At 45.4% G+C, this 15,782-nt stretch overlaps 1 protein-coding gene across 2 annotated transcripts in view; it reads left to right on the forward strand.

Annotated features, from left to right (window-relative positions):
* LOC147103621 (rabphilin-3A-like) overlaps positions 1-15,782 on the forward strand; it is a 160,814-nt gene that overhangs the window by 133,674 nt on the left and 11,358 nt on the right. For both annotated transcript variants that reach the window (XM_085961366.1, XM_085961364.1), the window contains 8 exons: positions 1,893-1,972; positions 2,637-2,711; positions 3,751-3,860; positions 5,051-5,177; positions 5,634-5,690; positions 7,002-7,153; positions 10,828-10,909; positions 12,686-12,782. In XM_085961366.1, coding sequence (XP_085817492.1) covers positions 1,893-1,972; positions 2,637-2,711; positions 3,751-3,860; positions 5,051-5,177; positions 5,634-5,690; positions 7,002-7,153; positions 10,828-10,909; positions 12,686-12,782 — 780 coding nt within the window. The remainder of the gene's footprint in view (positions 1-1,892; positions 1,973-2,636; positions 2,712-3,750; positions 3,861-5,050; positions 5,178-5,633; positions 5,691-7,001; positions 7,154-10,827; positions 10,910-12,685; positions 12,783-15,782) is intronic.

A 15,782-nucleotide genomic window follows, 5' to 3' on the forward strand; every position in this document is an offset into this window, starting at 1 on the left:
TCACAGCTGTACTACTGAAGTCATCAGCTATTCTCACTTTGAATACACAGACACATCCTGAAGCCTTTTTTTCCCCAATTAGTCTCCTAATTGCGTTGTTGTGTTGGGAGTAGAGAGGCCACAATGTCTTCTTGAGGCTGAAGGTAATAGAATGGAGGCTTAGATAACTTTTCAGGTATTTTATGGGGATGTGATTGGTTTGCTAAATATGGACAAACCCAAATGTTACTTACTTTACCTCATTCAATTGTGAAATTAAATGGGTTTAAATTTAGCCAGAATATGCTATATATTTAATGTAAAAATTCAAAATTTTCCAGGGCAGGATGTCCTGGCTCCTCCCCTAGAAACGCATGCACCAGTGACCTCAGGAGGGGCTGAAAGCGGCATTGGGAAGAAATGTGTCTAATTCTGAATTTTCTGCTTGTGGTTCCCCCGTTCATGACATTCCTCTGTCTGCCATTTTAAATGAGTTAACATTTCAACTAAAACAGCCACATGATTGCTGAAGCCTAAATTTTCTGCCTCTGCACCTATGGCAAGGCCCCGACAGTCCATTTATTGTGGACGGAAAATTGCGGGCAGCTGCATGCAGTTGTCTGATGTGCGCTGGCAGGACTTGGAAAATGTCACCCTAAGAGTTTGCCTGCTAATATCAGCAGCAGTAATTCCTTGGCTGCGGTTTTGTCAAAGGAGTTTTTTGATCTGGGTCATTTTGAAGAGCAGCTCGTGACTGGGTTGGGATTTTGGGTGGATGTAAACTATGTTCTTGTTTTATGTCACGCACTAAAGAGAGAGAGAAAGAGTAAGCCAGGAATACAGCAGAAATGTTTGGAGGAGAAACACCACCACTGAAGTCGGTGGCAGGAGATTTAAGACCCCCGAATGTTCTAGCTCACAACCTAGAAAGAGGAATCTAATGCCAACCACATGATTAACTGAGATGCCAGCTGCTCATCCTGATCCAGATCATAGCGACCTGTGTTACTGTGACAAAAAGTGTCATCTTTGTGGAGTTGCATTCTGCAATATCAGACAATGCAAAGCAGATTAAAGCCCAGAAATTTTGCTGTGCAGTACAGTCATGTGAATGTTTAATATGTCTCCCTTAAATTAACCTACTATGTTAACCCATTTTGGGTTAATATCTCTGTTAGGGAAGTGCACCAAGTGTTCATAAAATAATAATCGCACAATATAAATTCCAGGCTCAAATATTTACTATGTGAACCCAATTTATATCACCACCTGTCATCAACTGAGACCATCAGGCATGCATTCCTTTGCAATAAGTACATTATATTGTTTATACAATTGTTTATACAAAATTCTTACAGGGCTTGACAGGGTAGATGTAGTGAGGATGTTTCCCTTGGATGGAGAGTCTAAAACCAGGGGTCACAATCTCAGAATAAGGGGTCGGCTATTTAGGACTGAGATGACGAGAAATGTCTTCACTCAGAGGGTGGTGAATCTTTGGAATTCTCTACCCCAGAGGGCTGTGGAGGCTCAGTCGTTGAGTATATTCAAGACAGAGATCGCTAGATTTTTGAATATTAAGGCAATCAAAGGATATGGGGATAGTGCAGGAAAGTGGAGGTTAGGTAGAAGATCAGCCATGATCTTATTGAATGTCGGAGCAGACTCGAGGGGCTAAATGGCCGACTCCTGCTCTTATTTTTTATGTTCTTATCCAAGTTATACCTGAGAGAATGTTGTTTATACTTGAAAGACTGGCACAGATGATGGAACTGTGTTTGCCTTGAAGCGTGATATCTATCAAAATGGTTTACAATTATAAACCAAAATGAAAGCTATAAATGACAATGCTGCTTTCATACCTGAGGTTGGAGATTGTTTTGTTGAGAAAGTTGTATTGGTTGTGTTCACAGCTACACTGGGAGCACTGGAGTTCAGTCTAATATACGACCAGGTCAACAATGCTTTGCACTGCACCATCATAAAAGCAAAGGTGAGCTGTCTGATTTACTAATTTTCAGGTAGTACTCCATAATCAAACTCAACATGAGGATACTGGACCACTAAAGATATCAAAGCAATTGCCAGTCAATTGTGAAATGTTCTCTCGTCCCAAAGAATTGAAAAGTCCTCAATTAATAGGTGTTTTAAAATGCTTTCATTACAAAGAGATGTTTGTGTCCCTGCTGTGTGACATGAACATTTTGTTACATTAAAGGCATTATATAAATGCATGTTGTTATTGTTGAAAATGTAGCCCCAGGGGACTGGATGTGGCAGTATGCTAGAATGGCAATTTCAAGGACACTGGGTGGTAGGGTCAGTTAGAACACTGTGCTTTTAGGGGAATTGGGAGGTATAGTCATTTCGGAGATCTGTGTTCGCATCCAATTCAGACCAACAGGATGAAAATCTTTTACTGCTGCCTGTGAAGGTGCTACACAAAACGAGTTTGGGAAACCTCAACACACTAACTAGTGGATGCTAATCTGCAGTACTTAATTGATATTAAGCTGGTAAACTCATCATCAAGTCAAACAGAAATACTGTTGGAGGTGGTGATTCCATTTTGTTTACATGTGGTCACGATGTGAGATTCAGCTACAGACTGGTAGCCCAAATACTGACTGGGCATTTGCGACCTTCCTACCTTACAGGGGCTGAAACCCATGGACTCCAACGGCTTGGCTGATCCCTATGTGAAAATACATCTCCTGCCTGGAGCCAGCAAGGTAAGATGTTCCTGTCAGATTGTAAACATCGTGTTCATGACATCTACCATTACTACTGGTGAAATGTGAAGTATCTGTTCTATGGCCACTGGGATGTACGGGGGGGTATCTGTGCCAAGATGACCAGCAAGATGGGGTATGTGCATCACAATTATATGGGTTTGGGTTTCTGTGGCTCAGTTACTTATGATGTATGGGGACTGTGACAATTTACAGGTTGAAGTGGCATGTCTGCACAACAGTTATCACTGACATCAGGAATGAATATATCTACATTAAATTTCTTAGCCTAGCATTTTAACCGTTGTCAGATACAGTTATCAGAAACACATTGAGGTAGATCTTGACTTTGTGTGATAGTGTGAAACGGGTGAGTAGGCAGCCCGTTTTACACTATCGCACAAAGTCAAAATCTATCCCATTATGTTCCCCATACTCCCCAAATTCCTCAGGGAAAGGTCTTGATCTCAGCCAGACAAGGCCCAAAGTGGAAGGCAAAGCATTTCCTGGCAAGAAGAATGGGAAAAGGTGGAAGGGAAGTTAACCCTGAGTGCTTCGAAGTATCTCACACCAACTGGATTTACAATGAAATATTGGGAGCCATCCAACAGAGCTGCTGGCTTGCCCACCCTGTCAGTTGAGAAAGGAACCATAATCAGAACATCACAAGAAAGATAAATACATTTTCTATAGGAACCATTTAACCAGATGGAGCTCCCCTGATTTAATGCTGGGTAGATGCACCTACTGATATGGTACTGGGCACCCACTCCAGGTTCGACACTGGTTTGTACTGAGTCAGCTAATCTTATTCGAGTAGCAGTGTGATGGTACATTGGCCTCGCTGCCTGTGAGCTAGGAAGGCCATATCCTACCATGAACCATTGCCTTCAGGAAAGATGGGCAGAGAATTTGAGAAGAAAAAAAAATTAACCTGATAAAATGTCAGAACTGTTGATGCTTTTTGATACACCCAAAAATGGTAACCTGAGGAATTGAATGAGCTGTCATCTAACTTGTTTATGTTCCAAACTCACAGTCAAACAAGCTGCGCACAAAAACTCTGCGCAACACCCGAAACCCTGTGTGGAATGAACGGTTAACATACCATGGAATCATTGAGGATGATATGCAGAGAAAAACTCTCAGGTGAGAAATGTAGACACAGACACACAAGGAAAGTGCTCCTCTAGCAATCTGCAGCTAACCAAATAACCCTCCAGTAATCTACAGCCAATTCAAAAACCTCTAGGAATCTTCAGCCAACTTAAGCTCCTCTGATAATCTTCATGTAAATCCATTTTTCAGGTTTGAATTAAGGTATTTGACATCTCGCAGATGGTCTGTGATTATTTCTTTTTGACAGTCTGGGGGCGATTTTAACTCGACTCGCTCAGCAGAAACCTGACGGGTGGGCAGTTAAAATCGCCCTGGCTCTTACCCATCCGAAAGCCGCCACGATCGTAACATCTGCAATTTTAACCTGCTCTCCTGCAAGGACACACGCCCAGAGCCAACAGGGTCCTTCTTTACATATGTATGTTGCGGCCCGATGACATAATTGAGGCCAATGTCCCTTCTAAGCTGTGTGGCCACGTGGCCGCGAGGTTCTCTGCCGGTCCCATGCAGCCTGGGACTGGCTTTTTCAATGTTAAGTTTCGCGCAAAACTGTGAATGGGCTGCCCAGCCTCTTAAAGGGGTCATGCACCCAAAATAAAAATTAGGGGGAACATTGATTGAGACCCGACTGTAATTTTAACTTATTTAAAATACACCCCCCCCCCCAAAAAAAAATGAACCATTGGCTTCAGGAAAGATGGGGCATGTTAAAGCATTAAAAAAAAGTCTATATAATAAAATAAATAAAAAGTATCCTTCCTACATTGGCTCCCAATCCAGCAATGCCTCAGTTTTAAAATTCTCATTCTTGTTTTCAAATCGCTGCATGGCCTCACTCCTCCCTATCTCTGTAATCTCCTTCAGCCTTACAACCCTCCAAGATCTCTGCGCTCCTCCAATTCTGGCCTCTTGCGCATCCCCGATTTTAATCGCTCAACCATTGGCGGCCGTGCCTTCAGCTGCCTCGGTCCTAAGCTCTGGAATTCCCTCCCTAAATCTCTCCGCCTTTCTCTCTTCCTTTAAGACGTTCCTTAAAACCTACCTCTCTGACCAAGCTTTTGGTTATCTGTCCTAATATCTCCTTATGTGGTGTCAAATTTTGTTTGATAACGGTCCTGTGAGATGCCTTGGAACGTTTTACTACATTAAAAGGGGCTACATAAATACATGTTGTTGTTGTTGTTGTCTTCGCAACCTGAATTGCTCTCTTTCCAATACAGGATCTCTGTCCTGGATGAAGATAAATTTGGTCACAATGAATTCATCGGGGAGACCAGAGTTTCTCTGAAAAAAATCAAACCCAATCAAACAAAGAACTTCAACATCTGTCTGGAGAGAGTGGTGCCAGTAAGGGACTACTAGTTATTTATTCTTCAGGGGGCTGGGTGTCATGGTCAGTTGAAGCTCTGAACTTTCAGCTCTAGGATCAGGGTTTCAATCCAACCAAACCAGTGGGTTGAATCTTTCTGTCAGCCATCAGATAGTGTGGGAAATTAGTTTTGGGCTGTCTCGACCCTGACTCTAGTGGTCATGAGTCACCAGAATGCCTTGAATATGGCATGAATAAGCATTAACTTGGTAAGGTAACTCATGCAACAATGCTGACAGTGTGGAGAGGAGACTGCTCATACTCCTAACTTTGGAGGATTGATATTGGAGGAAGCGATGGGCTGACTTGATGGACAAAACATAGGAAGAAATAAATTCCCAAAGTGACATTGGGAATACATTTTAATTAGATTTGAACTTACTCGCTTGCTACGCCCCACACTGTCCCTAAATGTATTGTGCATATTTCCATAGGTAAAGCGAGGTTCTACAGGTGGAGCAACACGAGGAATGTCACTTTATGAGGATGAGGTAAACCTGGATTCATTGCACCTCTGTATTGTACTTTCTTTTACTCTGATCAAAAAGGGAAAAGGGGAGGGATCCTCTTCCTGGACACTATCCAATGACTGGAAACACAAGATAAGGACAGGATCAGGCTGAGCTCTGTGGCTGATACTCAAGGGCCAAAATTCCAATCCGGTGTAAGTACCAGGAAGGGGGACGGGGTTGGAAAATGGGTTGGAATACGGTTCTGACTGGATTCCACCTTGTTCACAGGAGCCCAAGAATTTCTGGTGGGGGGGAGTGTGGATGGATCTTTCAGCCATTCCACCCTCCGCCACACATCGAGGGGGTGTGGCTGGGGATATCCTGGTATTCCCTAGGAAATTCCTCCCAGTCAACACCTGATAGGCTCAACAGAACCTGTGCCTGCCGAGGCAGTTTCATGTTCCTTATGGGCCGAGTAAAAACTCCACAATGCAGGAGGGAGCAGGTACAGTATCTGTAGTAGTTTCCCAGTACTGTTCCTGTAGTACACTTCCCCTGTATCTGTGGTACAGTTCCCCAGTATAGCATTTTGTGATGCTGTTCCCTAGGATAGTTCCTGTGTTACAGGTTCCCAATTAAACTGAGATAAAAATTTCAGAACTACTTTCTAAAAGTTTTCACATCTAAGTGTTAGTCTAATCATCTGCAACAGTGAGATCTGACCATGGAGTTAAATTGGCTGCTCTAACAGTGTTTTCAGAGCAAATGTGTACCATCTACAAGATGCACTGCAGCAACTCGCCAAGGCTTCTTCGACAGCACCTCCCAAACCCGCGACCTCTACCACCTAGAAGGACAAGGCAGCAGGCGCATGGGAACACCACCACCTCCAAGTTCCCCTCCAAGTCACACACCATTCTGACTTGGAAGTATATCGCCATTCCTTCATCGTTGCTGGGTCAAAATCCTAGAACTCCCTCCCTAACAGTGCTGTGGGAGTACCTTCACCACACGGACTGCAGCGGTTCAAGAAGGTGGCTCACCACCACCTTCTCGAGGGCAATTAGGGATGGGCAATAAATGCTGGCCTTGCCAGTGACACCCACATCCCAGGAACGAATTTTAAAAAAAGTGGGTTCTGCCTCTTTCAGGATCCCCCACTCCCCCATATGGAAATACTGTCCTTTAACTGGTATGTTCTGAAGAAAATTGAATGTTCAACTCAATTATTAATGATTGTTTAAGGCACAGTCTGGCATGTTGTTGTATATAAATATATATAGAGTAGGGTTCAGTCTGACACATTCTATGGGCACATTCATACTGATGCACTCTGCCCTCTCCCTGCAGGGCGAACATGGTGGTGAAACTGAAGAGCGAGGCCGGATCCTTGTCTCCCTCCTGTACAACAGTCAGCAGGGAGGCCTGATTGTGGGAATTATACGTTGCGTTCATTTAGCTGCCATGGATGCCAATGGATACTCTGACCCCTTTGTCAAAATGTATGTAAGCCTGTACCTGCCTTTCTGCTTGTTGCATCCTTCCTAATCTCTTCCGGTGGGTCTGTCACAGAGTCCAGCCTCTGCTGCCTGCTTGTGTTCTCTTCCAGTTTGCCTGTCTGAATGTCTAGCTTCCTGCCTGTTATCCTGGTAATCCTCCATCACAAGTCCAGTATTGATTCCCTGTCTGTTCTCTTGCTAGGACCATCTCAATTTTAGTCCCTACTTTCTGTCTAGGCTTTACTATTCTGGTGGGCTTGTTTCATGGTGTAACCTCAGCAACATGCATATGTTCTCCCAGTGTGTCTCAGTGTATAGGCTTTGCTCCCTGCCTGCTTTCTGTCAAAGGGCCTGTCTCATATCCAATGCTTGCTTCCTGTCTTACTCTCCCAGTGGGTCTGTTTCTGTATCCAGCCTCTGCTTTCTGCCTGATTTTTTTCCCCCTGGGATCAGAGGGCCTGTCTTGGTGTCCAGTCCTTGTTCTCTGCCAATGTTTGCGTGGTGGTCATTTTTCCCATGCATTCTGTGTTTGCTTTTTGTTCATTTACCAATGAGTTCATTTTCCCTATTACTACGGCACTAAGTTAAGTAAAAATTGATGACTGCCTGAATCGTACCAAGCAAATGAGGACAATGTTCATAACTGACACTTGGCTGTCTTTTTTCAGTTCCTGATTAGCTCAGGCAGAATCTATTATACTTGTTCAGTTATATTATCAACATGGTTCACTGATCAGCAGTTTATCAGCCATTATCCTAGATGCTTTTGATGGAAGACATATTGTTCTACGTACAAGAATATTGAAGCTGTTAACAACATGGCTTCCTTCTTTCTGTGTCTGCCTGTCTGTGTGTTCCCTCAATGGCGTAACTGTTTGCATTGGTTGCTGAATGGACGCAATAAAGGTGGTGTGCCACCCAGCACGGCATTCAAGAGGCCCGAACCACTTTCAGGTTCGGGGCTCATTAACATTTTCTCGGCATGCTGTAGCTGCTAAACAAACACCCTGCTGTGGGCACCTGGCCAGATAGCAAGGCCTGTCGGAGGGAGGAGCGGATGTCGGGGGGAAAGACAAGAATGGGTCAGTGACAGGCCGGAACATTTTTGTTTGGGCAAAGAGGAGCACAACAAACATACTTATTGGCAGAGGTCTTCCGGTGGTGCCTTTTAAAGATTGCAGGATGGCCTCCAAACACCCGGAGAAAGCGGGACCAGCATGAGCCGTGCGTTCTTCACCCGTTTCTCCTAGAAAGTTGCAGTCGGGCTCCTCCAATACGCGTAGGACACCGATTTGCATATTTAAGCAACCTCCCACCTGTTGTGGCCAGTCCCCAGTCCACAGGTAAGTGGTGGGGAGGGGGGAGGCGATCCTGACCCTGGGAGTTAATCCCGGGGCCCTAGATTTCCTTGTGGTGACAGGAGAAGCATTCCTGCTCCTCTTGGCCCACAAGGACACCATTACAGAAAAAAATGTACTTATCTTTCTGGATCTATTCTGGACCTGCTGCTCCATCACGCCCAATGCTCTTGGTAAGTCCGTCACTGCTGAACACGGATGTCCAGCATTAAAATACAATCGGGGTCTGAATTAGATCATCAGACCCCAACTTTTGAATTCCAATGAGGCTCTTGCCTGCCTGAGGTGAGGGCCTCGCGGGCTAGCTAGAATGCACCAGTTAAAATGGGACACCAGCACGAGGATCAGGTGAGTAGGTTGCTGCAAGGATTTTAACACACTGCATATCCCTTAAGCAACAGGCACAGGGGATTTAAAATCAGGGCTTAAGTCTCTTATAAGCTTCTTGTGCTTCTCTTGTTCCCAACTGGTAGGAAAATGGCAGAATAACCCCGCAGGTTAGGAGGATTTGCCAGTTTCTCACGCATATCTCAATTTGAAACAGCGTTGCCATTAAATGCAAAGATTCATGTTGCTCTGGGACCAGCTATTGAGCCATTGTCTTGTTCTCCTGAATCTCTCTGCAACGTGTAATCTCAGACCAAAGACTACAATTGGCCTCAGTGCCCTCAGAGTGGGGAGGGAAAAAATATCGGTCAAGGTTTCCCAATCCTAACTGCTCTCCTGTGACCCCTGTTGGAAAATGAAGGTGTGTGTTGACGCTGGGTGAAGGCAAGATTGGGATTGGTTTTCATGTCCTGTCTGATGATCTAAAGTCACATGTAAAGAATGAGCAGTTGAGAGAGGTGACTAAGAACATAAGGATTAGGAGCAGGAGTAGGCCATTCAGCCCTTCGAGCCTGCTCCGCCATTCAATATGATCATGGCTGATCTTCAACCTCCACTCCACTTTCCCGCCTGATCCCCATATTCCTTGATTCCCCTAGAGTCCAAAAATCTATCGATCTCAGCCTTGACTACTCAACAACTGAGCATCCACAGCTCTCTGGGGTAGAGAATTCCAAAGATTCACAACCCTCTGAGTGAAGAAATTCCTCCTCATCTCAGTTTTAAATGGCCGACCCCTTATCCTGAGACTATGCCCCCTAGTTCCAGACTCTCCAGCCAGGGGAAATAACCTCAGCATTTACCCTGTCAATCCCCCTCAGAATCTTATGGGGGCTAAATTCGGTTGATTTGCGCCTCCCATTAATGCCGTGCGCAGCGCCCCGCTCGCGCCCCAGCTGTAATATTGGGTGGCGCCCCCCGACTTACCGCCGGACGCTATGTCCGCCAGGTTCAGGGGGGCTTACCTGCGGCCAGAGCGCCGCTAGTTAAAGGGGAGGTGGCAGACAGCCATTTTTGTTGCTGGCCGCCTGCCAGCACCTGCCCCCGTTGCTGTCCCCCCCCCCCGTGGGATGCCGGCTGCTCTCCGTGAGCCCGGCACTCCTCTTGAGTGCCAGGCTCATTTGCTGGCACTCCCGATCCCTGGTGGCCGAGCTGGGCACCGGGGTGCGCTGCACCAGGCCCCTCCCCTTTAATAAGGTGAGGACGGCCTGCAGTACCGCGGCGCGACGTGCCGCAGCGGGCGCTTCCAGTAGCACCCTTCCTCCCTCTCGCGGCGCTACATGGGAAAATTGGCCGCGGGGGGCACTAACTTTTTCGGGGCGCGAAGGTTACGCCCCCCAATTTTTACCCCTATATGTTTTAATGCAATCATCACTCATTCTTCTAAACTCCAGAGAGTATAGGCCTAAACTACTCAGTTAGGATCTGTTTCCTGTGGAGATTTATCACAGCACAAGTCAGTGCCTTTAGAGGAGTGAGAGAGTTTACAAATTACATTTATAGGCATTGAAATTCCAACACGCTGTGGCACTGAGTACAATGAGACACAGGTTCAAGCCTGTGATTTCCTGCAGGGGGGGAGTACATGATCTCCACCATAATATGATGGGAAGTATCCACAGGAGAAGGAAATCTGAATGCAGAGTTTCCCTAGGATGCTGCACACCTACAGCAGCTGGCTATCAAGTGGCATTGCAGAAGGCACTTGGCTGAGGACTATTGTTTGGCATGGGGAGACTCCAGAAGAGGAAGAAAGTAATAACTTAGACATTTTTAAAATCAGACCCACTCTGCTTATGTACCACAGGCCTGTAATATTTGACCTGAATGACAGTGACTGGACAGTAACTCTCCCATCTCATGAAATTCTAGCCTTAATATACGAGACGTTTGTTTAAAACCCTGATGTCGATTTCTCTTGGTTTCTTTCAGCTGTCTCAAGCCTGACATGGGAAAAAAGGCCAAGCAAAAAACTCAGATCAAGAAGAAGACGCTGAACCCTGAATTTAATGAGGTGAGGCTCATTAATCTCATGTGTAAACATCCGGGAGTGGGGGAGGATACACATGATTCCTCCATTAATAAAGTAACTCCTTATATTAATCTGTTTACATTCAGAATGTTGCACATTCTCCAGTCAAGATATATTGAGGTTGATCATATTTGGCTTCAGTGAGCCTAGGCTAGGAGAAGGGAAAATAAATCAGTCTGAAAACATGAGGGTTAAAGGGGGAAACTTGGAACCAAAATTACACAATTTCTATCCAATTCATTAACCGATTGCAGTCTCCTATACAAACACTATAGTCTGTTGCCAATATGAGCAGATGAATGCTGAATACATTTATGTAACCTGGATGAATGCCTCCTCCAAAGAATTGGAGAAACGGATATCATATGAACACATCAGGTCTTCATCTCCTACTATAACAAAAATGGCTATAATACAGCCCTAATACTGTATTGATCCTTATTATCGTTACATATCATTATTGGTTTATCATGTGGCATTGTGTGAGGTGCATTGGACAGAGTGGTGGGATATGAGTTCACGTATTTCAGTCTCAGCCATGTGGCTATGAAGAAGCACACGGCCTCCATTCAGCACTTTCCTAAGTGGAGCGAGGGACATTCAGAGATAGGAGCCCCAATTTTAACCTGGGGCAGGAGAGCGGTGTGCAGGATGAAGCCAGCTTGAAGCCCCGACAGTTTTTTGCTCCCGGGCCTCATTCAAATGTCCCGGCCTGGAGCCGGTAAGGGTGGGCAAGTGCTTCTCCTATGCACAAGAAAACTTTAAAAGAAAGGAACTCACCCAGGCCTCCTCTGGCCCTGACCCTTCTTGCCGCAAGGTTTCGCTGGCGGCTCTGGGACTCTGCACAATTCATGCATTTTACTGTTAAATCCGCGTCGGGGGGCTGAATTACGTCATCGGATCTTGACATTTAAATATTTGTGAGGCCCCCAGCTGCCTGTGGCCAGCAGGCTTGACGCTCCCGAAAACAGCAGGGGCCGAAAACACGATGGGAATGCAGCGTTTAGCACCCGACTGCCATTTTAGCACCCCGCCCGTACAGTTCGTACCGGGCGGGTGGACAGAGTTACAATCAGGGCTCCAGCTTGCTCGGACATGCCGCTCAGTGGCCTGACTTGGACATATTTCGCTGTACCTTTGTTGTCACTGGGTCAGTATCCTGGAACTGCCTACTTAACACTATTATGGGAGCACCATCAGAACTGCAGCAGTTCAAGGAGAAAGCCCAGTACCACCTTCTCAGTACAACTAGGAATGGGGAATAAATGCAGCCTTGCCAGTATCGCCCACATCTTAAGAACACATTTTTTCAAAAAAGATACAGGATCTTGTCACCCGCTTAACCACATTCATCAATCCAAGGAGGCCAGGCATGATGTGAAAAAAGTGAGTTGAATAGAAAAGGATTTATTTGTACCCAACAAAATAATAACTAATTATGGTTATCACATTTTTCTGAAGTGAAATGAATTAAAACGCAAACTTTACCGGGTTGGTGGGGGGGGGGGGAGCGGGGGGGAGGGTCGGGGTTTAAAGCACAGCTGAAGTCAGCAGACATCCCAATGTATCCTGAGTGAAACCGTTATTACATTAGATTTCAAGATCCATTATTGCTCACATTATCCCTTCCCTTCTATCTTTAGCCCTCAATCCCATTCTAAGTGGATCAGAAAATTGATAGGGGTTGTTTATTTTCTTCTAGTGTTAGTCAGAAGCATGAAAATATTGTGGTTACCGATTCAATTGCTGTTTCTGTAGGAATTCTTCTATGACATTAAACACAGTGACCTGGCCAAGAAAACTCTGGAACTCTCTGTGTGGGATTACGACATTGGCAAAACCAATGATTATATTGGTGAGTTGTGACTTGGAAATGATTTCAGTGAAGGGAGCACACCCTGGGGAACAGCATCCAGACTTTGGCTTTTGGATTCGATTTAAACTCAGAGGAATTCATGTGCAATCAATATCCGCATGTTTGAAGTATTCACAATTAGCGCAGTTCTCTCAAGACACTGAAATGTAATGCAACATGTTCAGTTCCATATTTTGTGACAGACACATCAATCAGCTCCACTCCATGTCTTGCAATATACACATTATTACTCCATTAACTTTGGTATATCCCATTCTATTACTGTTCGATGCAGCTGAGCAGGTTTGAAGAACTTACTGAGCTAGCTGGTCTGAAGCAGCTCGATTGAGTATAGTTACAGTTGTTAAACTTGGGTACTTCTGTAATCATGTGATTTAGAAACATAGAAGATAGGAGCAGGAGTAGGCCATTCGGCCCCTCGAGCCTGTTCCACCATTTAATGAGATCATGGCTGATCATCCAAATTCAGTACCCTGTCCCTGCTTTCTCTCCCTATCCCTTGATCCCTTTAGCCTTAAGAAATATATCCAACTCCTTCTTGAATATATTTAATGAATTGGCCTCAACTGCCTTCTGTGGTAGAGAATTCCACAGGTTCACCACTCTCTGGGTGAAGAAATTCCTCCTCATCTCAGTCCTAAATGGCTTACCCCTTATCCTTAGACTGTGACCTCTGGTTCTGGACTCCCCCGCCATCGGGAACATCCTTCCTGCATCTAGTCTGTCTAGTCCTGTTAGAATTTTATAAGTTTCAATGAGATATCCTCTCATTCTTCTAAGCTCTAGTGAATATAAGCCTAATCGACCCAATCTCTCTTCATACGTCATTCCTGCCATCCCAGGTATCCGTCTGGTGAATCTTCGCTGCACTCCCTCCATGGCAAGAACATCCTTCCTCAGATAGGGTGACCAAAACTGCACACAATACTCAAGGTGTGGTCTCACCAAGGCCCTGTACAACTGCAGCAAGACATCCTTGCTCCTGTACTTGAATCCTCTCGCTATGAAGTCCAACATACCATTTGCCGCCTTAACCACCTGCTGCACCTGCATGCTTACCTTCAGCGACTGGTGCACAAGGACACCCAGGTCTCGTTGCACTTCCCCTTTTCCCAATCTATTGCCGTTCAGATAATAATCTACCTTCCTGTTTTTGCCACCAAAGTGGATAACCTCGCATTTATCCACATTATACTGCATCTGCCCAATCACCCAACCTGTCCAAATCATCCTGGAGTTTCTCTGCATCCTCCTCACAGCACACACACCCACCCAGCTTTGTGTCGTCTGCAAACTTGGAGATATTACATCTAGTTCCCTCGTCTAGATCATTAATATATATTGTGAATAGCTGAGGTCCTAGCATTGATTGCTTTAATTCAGCTCCCTCGCACTGATCAACTTAGGAACTTCTCATTCAGCCATTTCCATACCTTCAGTGGCATCACCAGTATTACTTATATAAAGAAAAAGCATTCTAAAAGTTCTGCAGCTATGACTAACATCTCTCCATTTACTGTAAGTGCGCCTCTGCTGTCTCTTATTCCTGTAATCAGATTAGGCTCCACTTAAGACCCGTTACTAATTGGTCTTGTATTAAAAAAGACAAACCCCCTGTGCCACCAACGTATTACTCACGTGACAATTTTGTCGCACAAGTGTACTGGGAATCCAAATGAGTCATCCAGAATGAAGTGTTTTTCTCACTACTGCCCATATGGTCCCCTGTGTTCAGGCATCTATGCCACTAAATGTTTTTTGGTCAGTCAGGTATCTGATGCATTTGAAAACCCATCACCATGTTTAAGAGTCTCCAAAGCAAGCTACCAGGAACTTCGCTTTCAGCCATTCCCATAACGTCAGTGCATTGCCAGTATTACTTATATAAAGAAAGATTACTTATATAAAGAAAGATCATTCTAAAGGTTCTGCAGCTATGACGAACATATCTCCATTTACTGTAAATGCTCAGGCACACTCTATCCTATATACTCTCTGGAGTTTAGAAGAATGAGAGGTGATCTCATTGAAACGTATAAAATTCTTAGAGGGATTGAAAGGTGCTGAGAGGCTGTTTCCCCTGGCTGAAGTATCTAGAACTAAGGGTCATAGGGGGAAAAATTCAGTTGGTAGCGCCACACGTTAGCGCCTTAAGAGGGCGCTAAGTGGGGCGCAAACCAACTAGCGCCAGGGTGCAGCGATATCTGCGCCTCTCGCGAAATTGACCGGACATTTTGCGGCGGCGCTAAACACTACCGTCACGATCTCCTGTGCCGGCAGATCGTGACGTCAGTCAAGTGCGCAACGCCCCGGTAGCACCCCAAACTGGAAATTGAGTGGCACCCTCTGCCTTACCGCCTGCCGCTAGCAACGACAGGTTGAGGGGAGCGTTTTGCAGTCGGGAAGGGACTGGGGGAGCGCTATTTAAAGGCGACCGCTTCCTGCCTTTTTTTGTTGGTGACATTTTTGCACCACGCATTCTGAGAGAGAGAGAGAGACTTCTGGAGAGATTCAACGCTGTGTGAAGGAGTTTTGGGTACTGAGCAGCACTTTGCAGGTTCATTTTGATTTGCCCTTCCTTGTATCTATTTAGAAGAGACTGTGGGGGCTGCACTCTGAGCTCTTTCCCTGGGTCTCTCCATTGTTCTTTCCAGCAGATTTGATGTACAGGTCTCTCCAGGCCGAGACTCAAGGCTGCAATGAACAGGATGTAGATGGAGACCAAGATAAACCCTCCCCTTTAAGATAAAAACAGAAAATGCTGGAGAAACTCAGCAGGTCAAGCAGCATCTGTGAAGAGAGAAACAGAGTTAACGTTTCAGGTCGATGACCATTCATCAGAACTCCCCTTTAAGAATTGGCCGGTGCCAGTGTGTCTGTGTTCCACTGCTGACTGACATCACATGAGCTTCGCCAGCGCTGTGAGTTAGCGCCTCGCTCCTTGGCCTTTGCGCCTTTAGACAGATGTGAAGCGCCTGA

Source organism: Somniosus microcephalus, chromosome 19 (genome assembly GCF_052327205.1).
Source record: "Somniosus microcephalus isolate GS21.2 chromosome 19, FLI_Smic_1.0, whole genome shotgun sequence".
Classification (NCBI taxonomy): Eukaryota; Metazoa; Chordata; class Chondrichthyes; order Squaliformes; family Somniosidae; genus Somniosus; species Somniosus microcephalus.